The 26225-nt window shown below is 36.3% G+C and overlaps 1 protein-coding gene across 1 annotated transcript in view; it reads left to right on the top strand.

Moving 5' to 3' along the window:
- LOC150075450 (uncharacterized) overlaps positions 1-26225 on the top strand; it is a 286845-nt gene that overhangs the window by 161617 nt on the left and 99003 nt on the right. The window contains exons 25-26 of the mRNA XM_090388490.1: positions 3123-3323; positions 14068-14342. Coding sequence (XP_090244616.1) covers positions 3123-3323; positions 14068-14342 — 476 coding nt within the window. The remainder of the gene's footprint in view (positions 1-3122; positions 3324-14067; positions 14343-26225) is intronic.

The following is a 26225-nucleotide window of genomic DNA, read 5'->3' as shown; positions in this document are numbered from 1 at the left end:
GCCTCTACTTATGTTCTTTTTTTTTTTGGTTTTTAGGAGCATTAGCAACTAAGGCCACATTGCTCCGGGGATATGTGGTGGTCATTTCTTGACCTTCCACATCCTCCGTATTTGGTGGTCATGGTCTCGAACCCCGGTCTAATCAAGAAGCGTGTGCTACTCACTGCTGCTCCTGCCCACCTGGCTACGGAGGCACCTCTATATGAATTGGGGATATATTCACACTTTTCCAGTCCATAAGGATCCTGAATCTAAGGATGCTTTCATAATTATGGCTAAGGATTTGCTTACCTCTTTTCCTGTTTCCTTTAATATAATTTGTTAGATTCCATCCACCACAGGTGCCTTTTTTTTATGCCCATCCTCGACAATTTTTCCTCCGCTTTCCTTTCAGTTACCACAAAGTAATTTAGTTCCTTGTTGGAGTTTGATAAATGTCTGGCATCATCTTCCCTAAAGAATTCCTCATGTGAATGTAAATGTAAAATACCTATTCAATTGTTCTGCAATCTGAGCAGTGTCATCAACAGTTAAACCATAAACATTGTGGCCCAATGAGATTCAACCCCTTCCTTCTATTGTTAATATAAGCATAGATGTCAACTAGATGCACTGCCTTAGATTTAATATTCTTCTTAACTAAGAGCATAATAGCTCCACCTCTCCTGTCCTGTCTGTCCTTCCTGTATACATTGTTTTCTCCATATTCAAATTCAGCACGACTTATGTCTGAGTGACACCATGTCTCCACTATTCCTACAATATCTACATTCGATGACTTAATTAGTACTTCAAATTCATCAAATTTCTTTACAGTGCTTCTAGCATTAGTGTACATGCAGATATACATACACACTTTCTTACCCTTAGTTACCCTAACACAGCTCATGTATTAATTTTTTCCATGATGACGACCCATAGCTAGGCTAAAATCCCTGATACCTTGCTTTCCAGGTTGCTGCATGTAACAATAGTAGCAATGCAAGGATCACTTTCACCTCTGCCTGCGGCTCTAGTTAAACTATTAGTCTGTGTATCCCCCCCAAGCTAACAGTTTTCCTGCTCACCTATCACTGCCTCAATAGCATCAGCAAATATTCTTGCACCCCTTCTATTCAAGTGTATCCCATCCCTGTAAAAACAACCTCTCCTGCTAATAAACAGAGACCATGCTGAGAAAAATTCTACCCCATGAGTCTTACACATTCTCTCCAGAGCCAAATTGATTGACAAGGCTCTCAACATAAACCTCCATGTCTGAGCAGAATTGCTCAGACATATCATGTCTGAGCAGAATTGCAGGCACTTTCAGATTCAGTCCTAACTCGCAACTTTTTTGCCAACATTGCCCTGTACTTGTTAAGTAAGTCCTAAGATCTCTTACTCTTAATATCATTAGTGCCAGTGTGTACAATAAAAGGTGTGCCCTTAAAAGATGATATCTGCTCTACAATGTCATCTACTTGTCCCTGGTGAACATGCCCTGGTGTCATTCCAGTTGTCCTTCTTGCACAACATATTTCCCGTTTCCTTGAAAATAGAGTCACCAACAATAACTAGCTCCCGTGGGACCAGTGCATTCTGCATTGAAAATTGCTACTGTTCTGTAATGCACAAGCGTGAGCTCTGGCACGAGTTGGGCAGCTGAGAGCGTGATGGGGCTCCCATTTTAATTCCTTCGAGGTCATCTCCCCTACTCTTCAAACTCTCATAAATGTCCATCAGAAAGCTGAGTTGGTGCCTAATTTCTTCACTCTCTGCACCTAGCACACATAAAGACATCCTCATTGGCTGGATCATGTCTTGTTCCAGAAAGATCTGTAAATATTTCACAAGTTGCATATTTTTTTAGGCTGTGAGCATTGTGGAAAAAATCCCCCTTGGATTTTTCCCCCAAACCACAGCACTCCCACTTCTTTGTGTCTGTTGCTTTGCTGCTCTAGTCTAGGGCATGATTTCCATTTAAATACAATTTAATTGATTAACAATGAAAATTAATAAGATTAATAAATTTATTTGATTAATTGACAATACTACACTAAGCTAATTGATTCCTAAATGCAGTTATATGTATTATTATGCTATCTAGTTTTATGTTATAATACTTTTATACAGTAGCTGCTGTAGCTACTACAGTACCTTGTTGTAAATACTTAGATCTATTATAAATTGCAATAGGGAAAACGTTTATTGAAGCAGTTGTAAAAATTGAACATATTTCCATTGTAACTGAGAAGTCATATTCTCTGTATATATTATTTATTAATAATATACAAGATGAACTGCTGTGTTTAGTTTGATGTTTAAAATAAATAAATGCACAAGGCATAATACTTTAAGAGTTTGGTATCTATATAATATCGGTGTTTAGATACACCATAGATAACTCTTAATAAACTACAAAGTAGTTGTTGTAGGCATCATTTGCTCTTTCTCATATTGTGCTCTGCCTTCACGACGAGTTGCCATGATATTGCACTACTTCGAATAAGTAACGCTTCACTAATAGAGAAGGCTATTGTTACTTATTCTCAACTGAGAATAAGTAAGTCAACTGAGTATAAGTTACTCAACTGAGAATAAGTAATTCAACTGGTACTCAACTGAGAATAAGTAACAATAGCCTTCTCTATTAGTGAAGCGTTACTTATTCGAAGTAGTGCAATATCATGGCAACTCGTCGTGAAGGCAGAGCACAATATGAGAAAGAGCAAATGTTGCCTACAACAACTACTTTGTAGTTTATTAAGAGTTATCTATGGTGTATCAAAACACCGATATTATATAGATACCAAACTCTTAAAGTATTATGCCTTGTGCATTTATTTATTTTATGGGTGGTGGTACTCAACTGAGAATAAGTAACAATAGCCTTCTCTATTAGTGAAGCGTTACTTATTCGAAGTAGTGCAATATCATGGCAACTCGTCGTGAAGGCAGAGCACAATATGAGAAAGAGCAAATGATGCCTACAACAACTACTTTGTAGTTTATTAAGAGTTATCTATGGTGTATCTAAACACCGATATTAATTAGTTTGATGTATAATTTTATAATTCTACAGTTTTAGTGTATAATAAATACAATATAATAGGCACTGAATGTATTCTTTCTCTTTACAGACTTTTGTCAATGTCACATATGATTACTGGAAGAGTGAAAGCGATGTAATTACAAAGATTATCAATGTTTACAATTTAACACTTCCTCGACATTCATATGTCCTAGAGTTACAAAGCGAATATAACCAGAAACTCCATGCTTTTGAGGCAACTCTTACACGATCTAAAATGGTTGCTAAAAGGAAATCATTTGATACTTATGTAAGTTCAGTGAAATTCATTATACAGCATTTAGTTTTATTATATTATTGATGGTTTTATTATATTGTTTTATTATTTCCTTTATGCTGAACTTATTAGGAGAATAACATTTTTCTGATACTCAATATATATGAATAAAAATCTTTAGTAGGATATAATGAAAAATTCTCAACTATTTAAAATTGTTCATCAGGTAAACTTTTAAAAATTTAACCATACTTCTACTTTTGGTTTTCTACTAAATCGAATGTACACTTAATTTTTGTGATTGTTACTATACTTCCTAGAATAAAGCTACAGAATGTAATGGAACATTTCAAATAATGAGCTTTTCTGTCAAATGCTTCAGTAATTGTAATGGTGTTCCTCTTTCACTCTCAACCTTTCTTAGGTTTTTGTTTAAGAGGTTCATTAAGTAACTTAATGTAAAAATATATAAATGTTTGACAAACATAATAATGTTTTATTGTGGGACTTCAAAGGAAAGAAAATATGCAAATAAGGAATGTATTGCTTAATATTATGCAAATTGACTTGTATGTATGTTACTGAAAACACTTTGTCAGAGTTAAACATCATATGGTATGCTTCATATATAAACAACAGCAGAATTCATAGTTGGCCAAGTGGTATTCTCTTTGAAACAATACGTTACTCTTGTCCTCTGTTATTATAAAAATAGTAATAATGCTATAGCCTATATAGACAAAGCATTTATATCAAAGTTTAGGCACACTGGTTGTGTTACTCACAAAAAAAGCAAATAGAGAGAGAGAGAGAGAGAGAGAGAGATGTCCATGTGTTCACAAATACCCAAGACAACTCCAATCAAAACAAACCTTGGGGAAACTAGTGTTAATCAAGAAGCTAAGAAAACAGAGTGCCATCTACCATTACTTACCCTGAGCAATCAGAAAGAAAATAGGCTACCCAATTGCAAAAGTGGAAGGCAGTACAAAAACGGAAGCTTGTTTATAAGGCCTTTATGCCAAACACAATTAGAAGCTATAATGATGTATATTGATTGGCTAAAGAGATGGTAATAGTGTGTCTTTCAACTAAAAATAAATAAATAATGACATAAAACTTTGCAAATTGACTTATATCTAATGTCATCTTAACCAACACAATATATCCTAATTTCATTTAGCGCAAAGCATGCTCAGTTGAGGATGTTGACTACATATCACTTAACACCTTCAATGAGTATAATTATTATTTTAAAGGCACCAGAGCATGTTGTCCATATTGTATATATGTGTTTATCTATAGATATGTATATGTTCATGGGCTGATTTTCATATTGTGCTGGGGGGGTAAAAAAGTGGAATAACTCACAGGGAAAAGCCCTGCTTCCTCCACTTGAGATTGGAAACTGCAACCTGAAGAGGTCTCTAAAAATTCCTTGAGTAATTGATAGGAATTGAATCCAGACTTCTCCAAAAGAATTGCAGATGGTGATGCATTGTGCTAAGCCACCAAAGAGAACAGTGTCCGGTACAATAAATGCAAGTAACCAAAAAGGATAAAATAAAAATAAAAAAGTCTAATCATCATTTGAACTTGGACATCTGATGAATAGTTTCTTTAAATAAGTCAATATCTTCTCCATTAAATACCTGTGAGACTGTTTAAGTACTGTTGGATGCTATGATTGGTTTATGCATGTGTGATACTAAGTAAGTTGTGTCTCATAGTTCTAAAAGGACATTTATGGTATGTAAATCTGAAGGTGTAATGTTACTAGAAATTAACTTCTTTAGAAAGCTTAAATCTATGAGCTCCCTTCAAAACTCAAAGGGTGAAACATTGTAATAATTATACAATTCTTTATATACATGGGCTGTGTTAGGGTAACTAAAGGTAAGAACACGTGCACATATTCTTGCATGCACACAAAAGTTTGCTTAATGTCCAAGCAAACTTGGACATTAAATATCAAGTTTAATGTCCAAGCAAACTTGGACATTAAACTTGATATACCATCATCAATATCATTTATAAATACAGAAAACAACAATGGACCCAACACTGAACCCCGAGGGACTCTACTAATAACTTTAGTCCATGATGAGCAGTGACCATTGATTACCACTTTGTCTTCTCCCACTCAACCATCCCTTTATCCATAGCACCAATTTGCCTCCAGTGCCACACTGCTCCAATTTGTTCAGCAGTCTTCCATGTGCAACAGTATCAAAAGCCATTCTAAGATCCAAATATATGATATCAAAGTTATTCCCTGCATCCAGTTCCTTTATGACCACATCAAATAAGATGTGGTCACAAAGGAACAAAGTAAATCAAATTAGTCAGGCAAGACTTTCCTTTAAAAAAACCATGCTGTGTCTGAGTTATAACTGAAGTCTTGTCTAGATGATCCTGCAGTGCTACTTTTACCAGTGCCTCCATTAATTTTCTTGGAACAGAAGTTAAACTAACAGGTCTATAATTACTTGTGTCGCCCTTTGATCCTCCTTTCTGAATTGGGGTCACATTTGCACATCTCCAGTCCATGGGTACCTCCCCTGAGTCCAAGGAAGCTCTTATATTTATGGCTAAGAGTTTGCTTACTTCCTTGGCTGCCTCCTTTAATATAACTGGATAGATCCTATCCACCCTGGGTGCCTTTTTTATGTTTATCTTCAACAATTTCTATTCCACTTTCCTTTCAGTTATTACAAAATCATCTAGCTCACTGCCAGAGTTCAATTCACCTGTGGCATTCCCCTCCCTAAATAACTCCTCATGTGTGGATGATGCAAAATACTCATTTAGTTTGTTTGCCACCTGAGCAGGATCATCAACAGTTGAATCATCAATATCCAGTGGACCAATCTGATTCATCCTTTTCCTTCTATATTTTACGTAGGTAAAGAACTCTTTGCTGTTTTCTTTGCATCCTTTGCCAAAATTTCTTATAATCTGTCTTTGCCTGCCTAATCTCCTTTGTGACTTGGTTACAGACCATCTTATATCTATCGTAGGCTTCCATGTCACCCATTAATTTATATGTATCCCCTGCATTTTTCTTCTCTGCCATATGTCTAATTAGTTCATCTGACATCCATTTAGGCCTCAACCTTGCACAATATTTCTTAGTTTGTATGTAAAGCCTAGTAGCTTCCAAGATTAATTCTTTGAATGATTCCCATTTTGAATTTTCTGTTGGTAACATCATCAGTTGGTCCCACCATATAGAATTTAAATACTGTCTCAGACCACCATAGTCACCTTTGTGACAGTAAAAACCCTTCCCTTTATCCCTAATGGTAGTTACTCCTTTGAGTAAATCCCACTTCAGCACACTGTGATCACTGCCACCTAGTGGTTCCTTTATCTGCAGATTCTTAACAGAATCACTACTGATAATCAGATCAAGAGTATTACTCCCTCTAGTTGCCTCCCGAACATGCTGATGTAGAAAACAATCATCCAATAAATCCACAAAAGCCTTGCTAGTGTGTGAGTGACCAACCCACAAATTCCAGTCATTATCTGGGAAATTAAAATCCCCCATTATAAGACTCTCTGATTTACTTGCCCACTCTATTTCCCTTTACAGTTTCTTATTATACTCACCAGAGTCATTAGGCCTATAACACACTCCTACTCTCAATTTTGATCTTCCAATGCTTATGTCACACCAAACTGACTCAACACTGCACTGTCCAGCGATGTCGACTGGCTTCACTTCCTTGGATTTTATGTGTTTCTTAACTAATAGCATAACCCCTCCTCCCTTCCTATCCTGTCTATCCTTTCTGTAGATGTTGTACTCCCCAAATTCCACTTCTGCATTACTTATATCTTTGTGACACCACATCCCTGATATCCCAACAATATCCGCCTTTGATGCTTTGAGCAATACCTCAAATTCATCAAATTTATTTACCAAACTCCTAGCATTGGTATACACGCAAGTATACATGCACCTGTTCTTTTTCTTAGCTACCCTAACACAACCCATGTGTTTACTTGTACCCCAATGACTCCCAGCAGTCTCTGAAATATCCTGCATCTTATTTTCCAAGCTGCTGCTCATTCCAATAGAAGCAGTACAAGAATCACTTTCACCTCTGCCAGTGGCTACTGTTAATCTATTAGTCCTTGTATCCCTCAAGATAGCAGTTTTCCAACCCACCTAACACTGCCTCGATAGCATCAGCAAACATTCTTGCACCCTTTCTATTTAAGTGTGTCCCATCCCTGTAGAAGCAGTCTCTCCTGTTAACAAGTACAGACCAGGCTGAAAAAAATTCTACTCCCTCCTTGAGACCTGCACAGTCCTTCCAGGGCCGAATTTATCGACAAGGCTCTCATCATATACTCCCTCCTATCATGTCTGGACAGAATTGCAGACACTTTCAAATTGAACCCTTATTCACGGCTTTTTTTCAACAGTGACCTGTATATGTTAAGTAATTCCACCGGTCTCCTACTCTTAATATCATTAGTGCCAACATGTACAACAATATCACCTTTTGTGCCCTTAAAAGATGATATCTGCTCTACTACATCATCATCAACCTTTGCACCTGGCAGACATACCCTGGTCCTGTTCCACCTATCCTTTTTACATATCATGTTCCCTGTTTCCCTGACAATAGAACATTTTCAAGGAATTAATCATGGAAGTTACTGGATTTTCATACCAACTAAGAAATACTATTTGGCCTAAATGGATGTCAGATGAACTAATGAGACTTGTGGCAGAGAAGAAAAATGTATGGGATGCATATAAATTATCAGGCAATAAAAAAGCCTATGGTAAATATGGGTTAGTCTGTAATCAAGTCACAAAGGTGGTCAGGCAAGCAAAGGCAGATGATGAGAAACCTTTGGTAAAGAATTCAAAGAAAAACAGCAAAGACTTCAGTCAATGGACACAGTTCTTCGTGAACTAATGTTATTAGTGAAGTCCCCGAGAGTTAGTGTTGGCCCATAGTTGTTTTCTGTATTTATCAATGATATTGATGGATGTATATCAGGCTTAATTTCCATGTTTGCAGAAGATGGAAAGGTTGGCAGGGTTGTTAATGACAGTATGCTCTGTTACCGTAGCATGCAGTGATGACAGTATGCTACCGTAACAGGATCTAGAAAAATTAGGCAGATGGGCTGAGAAATGGCAACTGAAGAAATGGTAATTGACAAATGCAAAGTACTGTATATGGGTAGAGTAATGTACCAACTGTCAACTGTGTGTGTGGTAATACACTCAGGATAGTGGAGAATGAAAAAGACCTGGTACTTTTGCAATCAGATATGAAGTTCTGATTGCAGTGTAGATAGGCTGCCAGGACAGCTAATGGGGTTTTTGTCAAGATATACAGAAATTTTTCTAGTGCTGATAAGATGATTATCTCTTTGTATAAGGCAATGGTCAAGCCACACCTCATTTTAGGAAGGATGTAGAGCTGCTGGAATGAATACAGAGTCAGGCAACGAGATTGGTAAGGGGAACAAAGGGATGCTCTTATCAAGAAAGGTTTCAGTTCTGCAAATTGCAGCATTAGAGCCTAGGCACCTGCAAGGTGATCTAATTAATTGAGATGTTTAAGACTGAATGGTTTCAGCAAGCTCAATGCTGATGAGATTCTTCCTTTTGCTCAGATTACGCACTTGAGAGGGCATAAATTCAAACTGAGGAAAGATGGTTGCAGAATAGATGTGCAGAAACTTGCCTTTAGCCAGTGAGTGATTGCTGAAACAAACTTCTATCTGTTATTGGGGAAGTTGATAGCTTAAATAAATTCGTGGAAACTAGATGAATGTTAGCATTAGCATTAGTAGAGGCCACTATTGAAAACCAAATTTTCAATAAAGAGTCTCGCCACTATTGAAAACCAAATTTTACAACCTTTCCCTTCTGAAATTAAATTATACATCTGCTAAGCCGATGATATCCTAATAATAGGCAACAGAACAACCATAGACAATCTTTTTTTAAAGTTCAATACAATACATGACAGGCTAAACCTTACCCTCGAAATTGCAACGGACAACCAGATTAATTTTCTTAATCTCACTATTTATACAACAGACACAAATTTAAATACCAAGATTTACAGAAAAAACACGCACACCGGTAAATATCTACATTTCACTTCACATCATCCCCTTAGTACCAAAAAAGCCATCCTACACAACCAAATCTACAATGCTATCAAATTCAGCTCTTCACAAAACGATCTACACAATGAACTTCAATACTTTACTGATAAATTCATTGCCAGGAGCTATCCTCCCTCAACTCATCCAACACACAATATCCACCGTTAAAAATAGTATTAATAACCCCATCAGACACAGTAACAAGACAAATACTCGCATAGTTCTCCCTTACCATAGTGAACGCGCAGCACAATTCAAAGATACCGATATCTCACTCACCTTCTCTACTTATAATAGGTTCCCTATTTAATTCTTATAAAGATACACACAAATATCCCATCAACGATCTCAGTAATATAATATATCTCATAAAATGCCAACCAAACTGTGGCACCTGTAACATCGGCAGCACTACCACCAAATTCGGTTCCTCCACAACTTCCAATACCTGCGCATACTACCACTTCAACAGTTTCAGGACAAGTCAATCCTGCACTGAGTTAACAACCCATGCTCAAACCGACAACCACACCCCCCTTGTTGACTCTGCCATCACTATTATTAAACTTAGATCGAGCTACAGAATTCTTCGATATGAAGCCCTCACCATCGAATGGTACCAACACCATTCCGATCTCAACATTATTAACGCTAAACTTCCCTTCAACCTCTCACCGGCTTGGAACCTCTCGCAGCTAACGTTCCCACGTGTCAAAAAGAGCATCACGAGAGTATAGATAAACTTTAAACACAACACGCGTTCACTTCTCTTCCATTTGCCAACTGATGACGGTTTATTTAACGAAAGTCCCTCGTAATGACTATTGGCACCACTGGTCTTCTCTTTTTTTCATTCTTTCATTCGCGTCCTTCAACCTTTTTATGACAACCAAGGATTGGAGATCTGCACTTCTACTTCCTTGTGCTCATTTTAAAATCTGTTTAAAATATTTTTACCCCATTCTCTGCCTTAGTTCTTTTTAATGCTTCTTCCAACCTAAATTTAGCCACAATCTACCAATAAATTTATTGCAGATTTATACAAGGTGAGTACCGTTTTTTAGGCATTTGCTATTCATTTTTTAGTCACATCAGTAGAGGCATATTGATGCAAGAAAGCAAGCTTATGCAGCAGCAGCCAAAAAAAACACACTTCCATTTCACTCCTCCGTTCGAAATACCTGTCCAGCTTGAGCCTTAAATTTATTTAGGCTATCAACTTCCACAACAAGGGATGGGAGTCTGTTCCACCAACCAACTACCCGCTGGCTAAAGGCAAATTTCCGCACATCTATCCTACCTCTGTCTTTCCTCAATCTGAATTTATGCCCTCTCAGGTGATTATTCTGATCAAGAGGAAGAATCCCATTGGCATTGAGCATGCTCAAACCATTCAAGGCTTTATACACCTCTATCAGATCACCTCGCCGGTGCCTAGTCTCCAGACACTGTAATTTGCAAAACTTAAGCAATGTTTTTAGGAAATAAGGTGACTTCATTACCTCTACCTCAATAATGAAGACACCCAATTCTCTAATAAGTTATACAATAGTATGGATTATCAATTAATAATTTATCTTACACATAGAAAATATAGAGATAATCTACAGGCATCTATGATTAGTCCCGACTTAAGTAATTTAATTTTTGGAGGGAATGGATAGGTAAAATGGGAATTTTTTTTTTTGGGTGATGCTGTATAACTTTGCTTTCTTGTATCATATGCCACTACTAATGCTACTGATATATGTTTTTGATTAATAATTATAACACAGATATACTCCATGTAAAAGTTTTCTATACCCATTCAGTTTTTGTGATTAACTACATTAGGCAAAATAGCCATAAGATTATTTCAATCAGGTAGGAGATATTAAATTCCAAATTTTGTTTTTATACAGGTAGGGTGTCATCTAATACTTGTTTAATATTTATATATAATTGCAAAATTGTGTCTTTAAAATAAATGATTTCATTAATAAACACTGACTGTTCTCAATTATTATTCCAGTTGGCATGATCTGTTTTTGTACATTTACTGTCAATGTCAAATATAATAGCCACATGATCACTTTGAATCACATTATGAAAACTAAGGAAAAATGAAGAGAGTGAATTTTTGAAGTCTGATATCTTTGAGACTCAAATTATGTCATTTAATGTGATTAAAAATATCAATAATTTTATTTAAAACTCTAGTGCTATAAGTTACAAATATATATGTTAATATTAAAAGGGCAATTCCAAGATAAAATTAATTCTATCAGTGTTGTTATAAAACAACTGGTTTCCCTGTGCAGACACTTAAACAGGATACAAAAGCTAGTTCAATTAAATTCTGTAAGAGGCATATATACAAACCACAATATATATATATCCAAAAAACTAGTTTAAAATAAATTACGTAAAATATATATATATACACTCTGTGCAAAATGGATGTAAATCTATTGGTGAATTTGAATTAGTTTGTTTCACTTTGAAGCTGAATAGCTTCAGAATGAAACAAACAGAGTTGTAAACTAATGAAAAACTTATACGTAATCAATCAAATTATACAGCCAGTTTAGACTCAGCTTGGGGCAGTCATATCCACACATTCCATTCCAGAAGCATTTGCAGATCATTTGAAATCTCATTAAACATCAGGGTAACATCTTCTGCATGCAATGTTTTTAGGAAATAAGGTGACTTCATTACCTCCACCTCAATAATGAAGACACCCAATTCTCTAATAAGTTATACAATAGTATGGATTATCAATTAATAATTTATCTTACACACAGAAAATATAGAGATAATCTGCAGGCATCTATGATTATTCCCGACTTAAGTTCATTTTACCATCTTATGGTGTGCATCAGGGATCCTCATTTTGTTCCCTTCTGTTAACATAAATTTCCTTCCTCAAATAACTGATGACTAAGGTTAAAATTTCAGTATTGCAGATGATTTATAGATATCTTCTACGATTAATGGAACATCTGGCCAGTTATATTTCCAAAACCTCATTCATGCATTTTTTCAGATTTTTTTCATAAACCAACAGGCTTGATGTGAATTCAGACAAATGCAAATTGGTAATTTTCACAGGACTAAAATACATAAAATGTTTCACTCCAAATACTGTATTAGATCTGCCCTAATCTTACAGGTTAACTGGATATCTGATTTAGTCATAACATTCTCACACAACTGTAATTTTGATAAATGTATTTCATATATCATTTTTCAAGTGTGAATAACTAAGATTCATAAAGCTATCCAGTCTGGCTATTTAAATTTTACTCTCGTAAATTTTTCTATTTAAATCTTTCATTTGTTTTTGATAAAAATTAATAAGAATTATATCAATACATATAAACAAATAATATTATTTTTTGCATACACTGAATGATCACTTAATTATATTAAATACACCTAACTAATTGTGAGTAGTTTCCCCTTTAACCCTCAGAACAGCCTAGAGTCATCATGGTATGGACTTAATGAGTTGTCAAAAGTGTGCTACAGGGATGCTGGTTCATTTTGACTTGTTTGCTTCCCACAGTTTTTGCAAATTAAATGGTTATGGGTCTCTACTCTGAAGAGCCCATTCCATCACATCTCATAAGTGTCCAGTTAGATTGAGATCTGATGACTAGGGAGGCCACTTCAGTAGTCTGAATTCATTCTCGGGTTCCTAAAACCAGTTCTGTACAATTCTGGTCTTGTGGTGTGCATTATCCTGTTGTTAGAATGCATTTATAGATGGACATGCTGCAGCTGGAAAGGTATGCACCTGATTATAAATGGTTTCCAGATCATTTCCAAAACACCATTACACTGCTACCACCACTGGCATTCCTTGTAGACATCCAGAAGAATGGATACATGGACTTGTGTTGTTTTTGCGATAATCTGGTGTTCTGCTGTTAGTGTGAAACATCAGGAACTAGATTTCATCAGGCCAAGCAACATTTTTCTAATCCTCCAGTGTTGGTGTTCTGAGCCCACCACAGAATTATCTTCTTGTTTTTTTGTTGACAGGAGTGGAACCCGATTTCAGCATTTGACTACCACACTCTGTCCATGACAAGGTATGATGTGTTGTTCAATCTGATATGCATCTTTGGTTACCACAATTGTTCTGGGGTGTTATTTAATTGGCTGTAGCCTTTCTGTTATCCTTCACAAGTCTTGTCGGCCTCCATTAGCTTCATTGAGCTTCATTCAGCCACAGGATTGCCATTGGCTGGATGCTGTTCGGTTATTGGACCAATCTCACTATGTTCAAGAAACAGTCATATGTGAAAAACCTTAACTGGTTGCAGTTTCTGAGATACTCATACCGTGGCAGTCTGCATTTGGCAGACTACTATGCCACATTCAAAGTCACTTAAATCTTTCATCTTTTCCATTATCACATATTGTGCATGTATGGTATTTCTAAATATCTGTTTACCTGCTTTGGCAAACAGATATTGTGATCTGTTCACATCACTTATTGTATGATGTGAACAGATCACAGATAGATAATTCTGTTATTGAAGTCGCACTTCATTTTGTGAAAAGGTTAAGCATACTAGGTGTACCTAATAAAGTAGTACTTATGTCTTTACATGTTTATGTGTATTTATTTATTTAGATTGGTTGGTGGGATTCCCAGAATAGTCATAATTTTGATGAAAAAAACTGGAGAATTCATTCAGCAATTCGAGTAACTGATGAAGGTGAACAAAATCAGCCTCTTCCTCAAGAATCCATGGAGTTACTTGCTGATGTTGCTCATCATACAGATTATAAAACCAAACCTGTAGGCTTTGATATTCTGCTATCTTATCCAATAAAAGAAAAAGAGGAGTCATTATCTTTAAAAGGCAAGCTGATATGGATTAGTGATAGGGAAGAAGGATTTTTCAGGTATGCATCATTCAAAGAAATTTGTGATAGAATATAGTTATGAATAATAAAATTCCATTATGAACTTTAAAACAAATTAGATATCTTACTCATTTCAGTATTAATTTAATTTTGTACATCTTTGTTTTTTTGTAATTTTATGGCTTTCCTAATTTGTAATTTGTAATTTTATGGCTTTTGTAAACACACTACCCAGGGAAATTCAATATTTTATTCATGGGAAGGAATGGATGTTGCATAAGATATCTGGATCCTCTTTCCCTTTTTAAGTTGTTTTACATGTTTAATTTTTTTCCCCTTGTTTTTTATTTTGTGCGTTTCCTTTAATTTTACTATCTATTTGTAGTGATCCAGGAAATGGAATTTATAAAGTCATGTTAAAGAGACCTGGTACCCCAGAGAAAACCTTTTAAATTGCTGTAACAGATCATTTTGATGAATGTGTTGAATAATTTCTAAATTAATTTGGAATTAAAAAACATTTTGGTAAAATGTATTTTTATCATTTTTAAACTTATTGGTGTTAGTATTATAATGACTAAATGATGCGAGGAAGTGGACTTTTTCTGCATTCCAAAAAAATAATAATAAATAAACAAAAAAATACAGGTAAATCTTTGTATAACATGGTAGTTAGATTCCTATAAAATCTCATGTAGTGCAAAACTGTGTTATATGGGACTAAGAACCATCTTTGGAGGTTACGTTCAAAAGCTAACAAAAATACACCTTTTTTTTTATAACTATCAGAAACTTAATTTTTATTAAAAATAATAATAACTGAACAAACATCTTACAAACTGTGATACATATATGTCAGATAATGTATGTTCATTTAATTTTCTTCTTCTTCTTCTTTTTCATCGCTGCTAAGCACAATCAAACAGGAACGTTTTCTCTGTTGCAGAATAACTTCAGCAACATCTAGATTTCGTGTATCATCTGCTCTCTTTAACAAATCAGTAATCTGGGTTTATTTACTTTTGATTGATAGATCTTTATAAATTTCATGGTATAGCACTAAGCATTTTTGAAGCTTCATTTTGAACTCTGCTCCTTTCAGTGAAGGATCTGCATTCAAAAAATAAGATTCTAATTGCTTGGCTAAATTTGCGCTTTCCTGTATGTTTTTAGTGTAAAATTTGGAACTTCAGAATTTTCATCTGTGCTGTCATCCTCTGAATTGATTTGGTTTACCTCCGATGCCATTTCTACAAAATCTGCTTCGCCAGCCTCTTTTTTCTACCAGTAATTCATGAATATTGGTGTCAGTAGTCAAATCATCAAAACCTTCCCCTCCTACTGACTTAGCAAGTTCTACTATCACACCAATTTTTTTTTTCTGCTGGTTTGATCATATTTTTTGAATGAACTGGCCCTGGCCATACATTTTTCTAATGCGCACTTAATGTTGATGGTTTTACTTTGAGCGATAAAGCTATGATTCTGATACAGTCCATAATTGAAAAATGTTTCCATGCCTCCATCACTTCAGTAGATTCGGAATTAATTTTTTCCAAAATCCATTGTAACGATTTTCTGATGTAATGAGTTTTAAAGGTAGATATAATGCCTTGATCTAATGGCTGAATTAAAGAAATTGTGTTAGGTGGTAGGAATATTACTTCAATGTTTGGATGACTTAAATCTTTTGGATGGCCTGATGCATTTTCCAATAGTAATAAAACTCTGAAATCTCAATTTTTCCACTTTAAATAGTTTTCCAGCTGGTGCAAAACAATTTAGAAACCATTCTTTAAATAAATCTGCAATTACCCAAGCCTTTTTATTTTCTTTCCAATATACAGGGTTGTTAAAATTAAAGTATCCCTAAATAGAGGGCTCTGGAGCGAGTTCTAAGGCTCGTACTGAAGAGAAATTTGGACAACAGGTACAATAAAGAATGCGCTCGCCATTTATTGGAAAAAAAATAATTAGTTGCAAAATTTGTCACTATATGGCACTGTGGCAATATAAATCACTTGAACTGTGCTGCAATTGTTCAATGTGTCCTCCATTTTGGTCAACAACAGTTTCCATTCGAAGAACAGCATTTTCTACAGCAGAATGTAACATGTAAACTGGAATAGTCAGCACATGACGTCTAATTCTGTCCTTCAGATCTGCCAGAGTTTGACATCCTTCCCGACACACCTGGTTCTTCAAAAAACCCCACAACCAGAGGGCGCATGGGGTGAGGTCCGGTGATCGGGGTGGCCAAGATGTCTGGAAACAATGGCTGATGACCCATTCGTCTGTAAAGTGTTGCCTTAGCAATCTTTGGGCACAACGGTGGATGTGGGGGTGGCACACTATCTTGCATGAATATGGTATCCTGAAGGCACCCACGTTGTTGCAGCTCTGGTATGTGAAATTTGCCAACATTTCATAATATCTAATTTCATAATAATATTCACTATCCAATGATGGAACAGGTGCAGGGCCCCAGTCTGTGTTACCTGTTCAAAAAAATATGGCCCAATCATAAATGTGGCCATAAATCCACACCATGCAACGGGACCTCTTGGATAACTCGAGGGTTTTCTGTTGTGCATATTCACTTGTCCATTTAAGCAGAAGTGGGCATCATCACTCCAAAGGATGTTCCATATCCACTGTCATTCGCGTCAGAAACTGAAGTGCGTATGTGAAACGAATATCTGCATCACCATGCTTTAGCTGCTGTAGCATGTGCATCTTGTAAGGATAGTATCACAACAACTGACTCATTACTAGCCTTACAGTGAAATACGGCATGTTCACTTCATGAGAAACAGCTAGCACACTTGTGCTACCATGTGGAAATTGACTTGATAAATCCATGACAACCATAGCCACATCTTCAACACGAGAGGAATCCACTCATTTTTGACCTCTACCTGGTTGAACACCAAGATGTCCTGTCACTTGAAATTTTGCAATCATTTGGTAAACAGCACAAACAGTCATAGTCCACGTGGGCCTTATGCGCTTCTGATGCCAGAATTCTCTGATAGCCGCAGCTGCATTGTTGCTGTTCTGGTAGTATAGCATCACTAATAGTGCCTTTTCCTGCAACGTTGTTGCCATTGCTGCTGTAGTGCAGGCAAACATCTACTGTATGATTTTGAAGAGACTACTTTGCTTTTATACAGTACAGTAGAGCTGAGTGGTGGCACTGTGGCAATAACTTACATTATTTGCATAATCATAACTAAGATAGTTATGCACCATACAGTGACAAATTTTGTAACTAATTTTTTTTTTCCCAATAAATGGCAAGTACATCCTTTATTGTACCTGTTGTCCAAATTTCTCTTCAGTACGAGCCTTAGAACTCGCTCCAGAGCCCTCTATTTAGGGATACTTTAATTTTAACAACCCTGTACTAGTAATGCACTTTTATTTACACCTTTCATTACATGAGGATTAGAGGATCTATAAACTAGCATAGGTTCTATCATGTAATCTCCTTATGTGTTACTGCACATAAGTAACATTACACGATCTTTTGATGCCTTAAAACCGGGTGCAGTTTTCACTTTTTTTTTAAATAAACATTCTGTTGGGCATTTTTTCCACCAAAGACCTGTCTCATTGCCATTGAAAACTTGATGTGGTGTGTATCTGTGCTCTTCAATAATTTTTTGAAATTCCTCTGCATACTTCTTGTCATAATCAGCTGATTATGACAAGCTTCATTATCAGCTGAATGGACTTTCTCCTTGAATTCTTATGTTATGTAATGAGAAGCGGTTTTTAAATTGCTCAAACCAACCTTTACTGACAACAGACTCCAGGTTAACAGAATATTCTCTATTTTCTTTTAAATGGTTACAAATTTTTATTGCCTTTTGTTTAATTACATTGCCATGTAATAGGATGTGTTTTTTACTGCTGTCATCAATCCGAATAATGAATGCTTTTTTCATTTTTTCAATTATTGGCACTCGGGGACAAGCACCATATTTGTGGAAATGAAAGATCCTGCAGCAACAGCAGTTCTAATTTTCAGTTTATTTTTCTTTATGGGCCAGATTATTGTTTCATTATTTCCCCTTTTTTTAAGATGATCCAAAATTTGTATCTTTGATTCTGGAGAAATAAAATTTCTTTGAGCGATGCTTTTTTACTTTCCTTAGGCATAATTTAGGGCTGGAATTTAATTCACAACAAAGAAATTATTCCAGTATGGTTCTTAAAAACAAAGTTTAGTAATGCATACCTGAAAAATTTATAAACGATCAAACAAAAAACCAAAATAACCTTACAAAAACCTTAAAATTCACAAACTGCATGTTTCAAAGTCACAGTTTTTTATTAGCATTAGCATTAGTAGAGGCATATGATGCAAGAAAGCAAGCTTATACAGCATCAGCCAAAAAAAAAAAAAAAAAACCCTTCCACTTCACCCCTCCGTTCGTTCGAAATACCTGTCCAGCTGAGCCTTAAATTTATTTAGGATATCAACTTCCACTACAAGGGATGGAAGTCTGTTCCACCAACCAACCACCCGCTTTTTATATCTGTCTAACATGCAGAAAGCTAGTTAGATGGAAGGTGAGGTGGTAATAATATAGAAACCGGCTAAAGGCAAATTTCCGCACGTCTATCCTACATCTGTCTTTCCTCAATTTGAATTTATGCCCTCTCAGGTGATTTTTCTGAGCTAGAGGAAGAATCCCATCAGCATTGAGCATGCTTAAACCATTCAAGGCTTTGTACACCTCTATCAGATCACCTCGCTGGTGCCTAGTCTCCAGACACCGTAATTTGCAAAACTTAAGCCTTTCTTCGTAAGAGCAACCCTTCATTCCATTCACTAACCTTGTTGCCCTTCTCTGTATTCGTTCCAGCAGCTTTTTTTTCCTTCTTGAAATGAGGCCTCCAGACTTGTATACAGTACTCAAGGTGCGGCCCGACCATTGCCTTATACAAGGGAATAATCACCTCCCTATCCCTGCTAGTAAACTTCCTGTATATCATTGATAAGACACCATGAGCTACTCTTCCAGCTCGTCTGCACTGCTCAGAGAACTTTATATCTGTCTGCACAATTACCCCCAGGTCCTTTTCATTCTCTACCACTGTCAGTGTAGTACCACAGAGTTGATAAGTTGCTCCGGGGTTGCTGTTTCCCATATGTAGTACTTTACATTTGTCAATGTTAAACTTCATTTGCCACCTCTCAGCCCATCTGCTCAACCTTTCCAGATCCTCTTGCAGCAACATAGCATCAGTAGCATCCTTAACAACCCTGCCAATCTTTGTATCGTCTGCAAACTTGGACATTAAGCTTGATATACCATCAATATTATTTATAAATACAGAAAACAACAATGGACCCAACACTGAACCCTGAGGGACTCCACTAATAACATTAGTCCACGATGAGCAGTGTCCATTAATTACTCTCTGTCTTCTGTCACTCAACCATCCCTTTATCCATAGCAACAATTTGCCACCAGTGCCACAGTGCTCCAATTTGTGCAGCAGTCTTCCATGTGCAACAGTATCAAAAGCCTTTCTAAGATCCAAATATATAACATCAAAGTTATTCCCTGCATCCAATTCTTTTGTGACTACATCATAGTATCCAATCAAATTGGTCTGGCAAGACCTTCCCTTAACAAAACCATGCTGTGTCTGAGCTATAACTGAATTCTTGTCAAGATGATCCTGCGGTGCTTTTTTAACCAGTGCTTCCATTAATTTTCCTGGAACAGAAGTTAAACTCACAGGTCTATAATTACTTGTGTCAGCCTTTGATCCTCCTTTGTGAATTGGGATTATATTTGCAAATCTCCAGTCTGTGGGTACCTCCCCTGAGTCCAAGGAAGCTCTCATAATTATGGCTAATGGATTGTTTACTTCCTTTGCTGCCTCCTTTCATATAACTGGATAGATCCCATCCACCCCAGGTGCCTTTCTTGTATTTATCTTCAACAATTTCTCCTCCACTTTACTCTCAATTATTACAAGATCATCTAGCTCACTGCCAGTGTTTACTTCATCTATGGCATTCCCCTTCCTGAATAACTCCTCATGTGTGAATGTAGATGCAAAATATTGATTTAGTTTGTTAGCTACCTGAGCAGGATCGTGAACAGTTGAACCATCGATATCAAGGGGACCAATCTGATTCATCCCCTTCCTTCTAGAGTTTACATACATAAAGAACTCCTTGCTGTTTTTCTTTGTATCCCTTGCCAAAGATTTCTCATAATCTGCCTTCGCCTGCCTAACCTCCTTTGTAACTTGGTTACAGATCAACTTATATCTCTCATAGGCTTCTGTGTCACATGTTTATTTATATGTATCCCATGTATTTTTCTTCTCTGCCATATGTCTCATTAGTTCATCTGACATCCATTTAGGCCTGAACTTTGAACAATATTTCTTAGTTGGTATGTAAAGTCTAGTAGCTTCCAAGATTAATTCTTTGAATGCTTCCCATTTTGAGTTTACTGTTGGTAACATCATCAGTTGGTCACTGTATAGAATTTAAATACTGTCTCAGACAATCGTAGTCGCCTTTACGAAAGCAATAACCCTTCCCTTTACCCCTGATTGTAGTTACCTCCTTGAGTAAATCCCACTTCAGCACACTGTGATCGCTGCCACCTAGTGGTTCATTTATCTGCAGATTCTTAATGCATAAAGAATCACTACTGATAATCAAATCAAGAGTATTGCTCCCTCTAGTTGCCTCCCGAACATGCTGATTTAGAAAACAATCATCCAATAAATCCACAAAAGCCTTGCTAGTGTGTGAGTGACCAACCCACAAATTCCAGTCAGTATCTGGGAAATTAAAATCCCCCATTATAAGACTGTCTGATTTACTGGCCCACTCTATTTCCCTGTACAGTTTCATATTATACTCATCAAAGTCATTAGGCCTATAGCACACTCCTACTCTCAATTTTGATCTTCCAATGCTTATGTCACACCAAACTGACTCAACACTGCACTGTCCAGCAATGTCGACTGGCTTCACTTCCTTGGATTTTATGTGTTTCTTAACTAATAGCATAACCCCCTCCTCCCTTCCTATCCTGTCTATCCTTTCTGTAGATGTTGTACTCCCCAAATTCCACTTCTGCATTACTTATATCTTTGTGACACCACATCCCTGATATCCCAACAATATCCGCCTTTGATGCTTTGAGCAATACCTCAAATTCATCCAATTTATTTACCAAACTCCTAGCATTGGTATACACGCAAGTATACATGCACCTGTTCTTTTTCTTAGCTACCCTAACACAACCCATGTGTTTACTTGTACCCCAATGACTCCCAGCAGTCTCTGAAATATCCTGCATCTTATTTTCCAAGCTGCTGCTCATTCCAATAGAAGCAGTGCAAGAATCACTTTCACCTCTGCCAGTGGCTACTGTTAATCTATTAGTCCTTGTATCCCCCCAATCTAGCAGTTTTCCGACCCACCTGGCTCGATAGCATCAGCAAACATTCTTGCACCCTTTCTATTTAAGTGTGTCCCATCCCGGTAGAAGCAGTCTCTCCTATTAACAAGTACAGACCAGGCTGAAAAAAATTCTACCCCTTGAGCCTTGCACAATCTTTCCAGGGCCAAATTGATCGACAGGGCTCTCAACATATACTCCCTCCTATCTGTCTGGGCAGAATTGCAGACACTTTCAAATTCAACCCTAATTCACGGCTTTTTTTCAACAGTGACCTGTACTTGTTAAGTAAAGGTCACTGTTGTTAAGTACAAGTTATGGTCTCAAATAAGCACAAGTTAAATTGCACAGAACCTAACATGGGGATTTCCCAACGAAATAAAATATGGGATTTCCCAATAATTTTTTTTGCATAACAACTAGTGTGTTAACAGCAGGAATTCACAAAAAAAAAATGTAAATATTTAAAAATGATATCCATTGTAAAGCAGGGTTTTCCCTGCACAAAAGCTCAAAAATACTTTGTTATGTGAGGTTTGCCACAATTCTTTAACCATATTAGAGAATTGTGGCAAATAGTTTGAAACATTTTAGAGTGAAACTGTGTTATATATAAGTACCATGTTATGTGAGGATTGCCGCAATTTATCAGTCATGTTAGAGCAAAACCGTGTTGTAGAAATACCATGTTTTATGGGGGTTTGCCTGTACTCTAAATCATTTTCCCTATCACCAAAAAGTGACTATCTAGTTCCATTTTGAACTTTAAATTCTCTGTCTTAATCAATGTGGCAAACGGTCTAGAGCAGGGATGGCCAACAAGTCGATCGTGGCTTTAATTTCGGTCCATCACGACGAATTTTAAATACATATTAAAAAGTAGATTAGTCAAAATCTAAATGTTATTATTATGCACCCCACTGCATGATATCCCAACAATATCTGCCTTTGATGCTTTGAGCAATACCTCAAATTCATCAAATTTATTTACCAAACTCCTAGCATTGGTGTACACGCAAGTATACATGCACCTGTTCTTTTTCTTAGCAAGAATCACTTTCGCCTCTGCCAGTGGCTACTTTTAATCTATTAGTCCTTGTATCCCCCCAATCTAGCAGTTTTCTGACCCACCTGGCTCGATAGCATCAGCAAACATTCTTGCACCCTTTCTATTTAAGTGTGCCCCATCCCTGTAGAAGCAATCTCTCCTGTTAACAAAGTACAGACCAGGCTGAAAAAAATTCTACCCCTTGAGCCTTGCACAATCTTTCCAGGGCAAAATTGATCGACAGGACTCTCATCATATACTCCCTCCTATCTTGTCTGGGCAGAATTGCAGACACTTTCAAATTCAACCCTAATTCATGGCTTTTTTTCAACAGTGACCTGTATTGTTAAGTAAAGGTCACTGTTGTTAAGTACAAGTTATGGTCTCAAACAAGCACAAGTTAAATTGCACAGAACCTAACATGGAGATTTCCCCAGGTTCTGTGCATATGCTTATTATAAATCCGTTGAACCATGTGACTACTCTTGTCGACACGCAGCCAAAATTGACCTAAAAGATGATGAATTCCGATTTTTTGACTTACTACTGTATCATCCACCAACAAGTGTTAACCAGCAAAAGGTTAAATACTAAAAGTGTTATGGACATTGCTTTCAAAATCATGAATTCCAACAGAGGACAATCTAATCAAAGGAGACTTTTCAAAATGCAACTCGATGAAAATGAACCAGATCTGACATTACACACAGATGTGAGTTGGAGTAAGTTTCTACAGAGATTTCGATATTTGCTGAATGAAAAATATTTGTTGATCAAAGGGAGATGATTATCAGCAGCCACAAGATACGGAGTGGTTGTGTGATCTGGCTTTTTTGGCAGAATTTACCAGCAAATTAAGTGATCTGAATTTGGAATTACAAGGGAAAAAAATGTGGGTGACATGATTAATAATTTTTCTACCTATAAATATAAATTTTTGGCAACGGCTAAGGATCTCAAAGAAAAAATTCGATTATTTTACAAATATGCAAGATCATTTGCAAAAATATCCTGTTTTTGAATATAATATTTAGAAATGTTTCTGAAATTGAGTAAGTTGTGGATGATTTTGAAACCAGCTTCAGTGATTTTAAAACAATTGAAGACATTGTTCAATATATTTCTTATCCTTTTAATGTCAACTTAGATATGAAACAAATTGCAGAAAAAATCTCTGAGATTTTTCACATGGAGAAAATATTAGCTGTTAATGAAATTATTACATTGCGAAATGATATCTTCCTAAAAGCCAGATCATCATCAAAAATGACTTTTGGAAATATGTTTGCCAAGAAAATTACCCAAATGTAAAAAAATGCAGTGAAATTTTAAATTCCTTTTTTGGTTCCACATATCAATGTGAATCGGCCTTTTCATATTTGAAACAAACAAAGATGAAGAATCGCTCTACTCTTACGGACTTGCATACGGAAGAGTCTTTACAGTTGGTCTTACACAGTATATCCCTGATTTTGAAAAGTTGGCAATTGACATGAAGACTCAAACTTCACATAAATTAAAAATTTAAATATGTATGAATTTAAAATAAGAATTCTGAATTGTATTTAATTTAAAAATTTATAAGCAACATTTTTCAATATATGTTGATTAACTTTTTTTAACCATGTGCAATGAAATTCTTGAGATGGTAGATCGTGGCACATTTTGAAGAAATAAAGTAGATTGCATCACAGATTAAGTTGGCCACCCCTGGTCTAGAGCTGCTCAAAGGTAACGGTAACCTTCACAAGATCTAGCCAACTGTTACTTCCTAAAATTTTATTTTATATTTTTGATCCTTGGTTGTTGTTTCTCCTACCAGTGAAAATACACCTCAATCAGTCTTCCTCCAGAAATGTAGTTGATAAGCTTTGCAGTCTTCAGCTTCTAATCTTTCCTTCATATCAACATTGATTAGTCTCACTAATCTATTGGCCCTGTTCTGACCCCTTTCTAGAAGCTCTGTCTTGCTTTAGGTGTGGGCCTCCACACCTAAAGCAAGACAGAATTATTCTATTCTAAATATTCTAACGCAATATTCTAAATGTGTTTCATCATCATCTTGACAATGACATTGTTTTTCCTAATTGTTTTTATGTGCCTTCCTATCTTTCAGTTTACACTTTATGGTAAATTTCATATCAGATTGTAAGTCTTATAACCCATAAGTCTTATTTGTCTTGAAACACTTTTAACTCCTCTCCTCCCCAACTTATAAGTAACTCCTGGATTTCTGTTCCTCATCTTCGATACCTTAAATTTCTAAGCAATAAACTTCAGTTGCCATTTTTCAGACCACATGAGGAACTGATCTAAGTCATTTTATAGCAAAATGGCTTGGTTGCAAGAATACTACTTTCTACCTACAGTGGACTCTCCTACAGTGGATTCCGGTTATTTGGGCCACCGGTTAATTGGGGCAGCCGTTTATTTGGGGCAAATCTTAAAAAACAGAAACCAATGGAGAAAATAGCCAGGGTTTACTTCGCTTAATTGGGACAGCATGCCATTTAATTGGGGCAGAAGACTGCAGCACTGGAGATTACCCTACGATTGTCTCCGATGGCATCACGTGGTTCGGTCGAAATTCTGGAGGTCACAACCATAAAACAATAAAAACAATTAGCAGTCACCTGTTTATTGGGCTTTTCTGTTAGTGAAATCTATCATAAACGGACAGTAAACTTGATCTTACTGAATTTGCGATAATACCGACAGCTGGAATTCTGTGGGTCATTATGGTGAAATGTGTTTACACTTCCACGAAATCTTCAATCATATAAAAAAATTAATTTTCAGATCTTCTCTTCATTCCTATTTTTAAAGCTTTGTAACTCGTTACTCCGTTCTCACTTGCGCGTATTGTGTTACTTGCAATTTATTATTGTGTTACTTGCAATTTGTGTGTGCCGTGTTCTTTGTTATTGATTGCTTATCTTTTTACTGTTTTAAATTTTAACCCCTACCCCACAAATGTCAGTGAACAGAAATTTCAACTAGTTAGTATGCACATATTACAGTACGTATTAATTATTCCGATTATCACGTATATTCTTCCGAATTTCACATATCATTTAATTTTTTAATTGGTAAGGTAATAAAGGGTAAATTTGTGCTTAATATATCTTTGTTTTTATAGCCTGTGGATAATATTCCTCTTATTTTTGCTAATTAGAATCGCTGTTTAATAGAATTAAAATTTGATTCACAAACGTGATCACAATGACCGGCGCTTACTACACATCGTATAGTGAACGGTACTTTACTATGGTGAGTTCGTCGTAACGTGATTTGATTGTACAGTGAATAAATTGTAAAGGGGGGGGGGGGTACATTGTATTTTTAACCATTTACGTGAAACTTCAGGTAATTGGGGCAGCTGCTTAATCGGGCCAAAATGCACTAGTCCCGATGTGTCCCAAATAA

The sequence above is a fragment of the Mastigoproctus giganteus genome, chromosome 14 (assembly GCF_048544385.1).
Source record: "Mastigoproctus giganteus isolate SK-2022 chromosome 14, ASM4854438v1, whole genome shotgun sequence".
Classification (NCBI taxonomy): Eukaryota; Metazoa; Arthropoda; class Arachnida; order Uropygi; family Thelyphonidae; genus Mastigoproctus; species Mastigoproctus giganteus.
The sequence above is the reverse complement of the archived record's forward strand: the minus strand, read 5'-3'. Positions and strand labels throughout refer to the sequence as shown.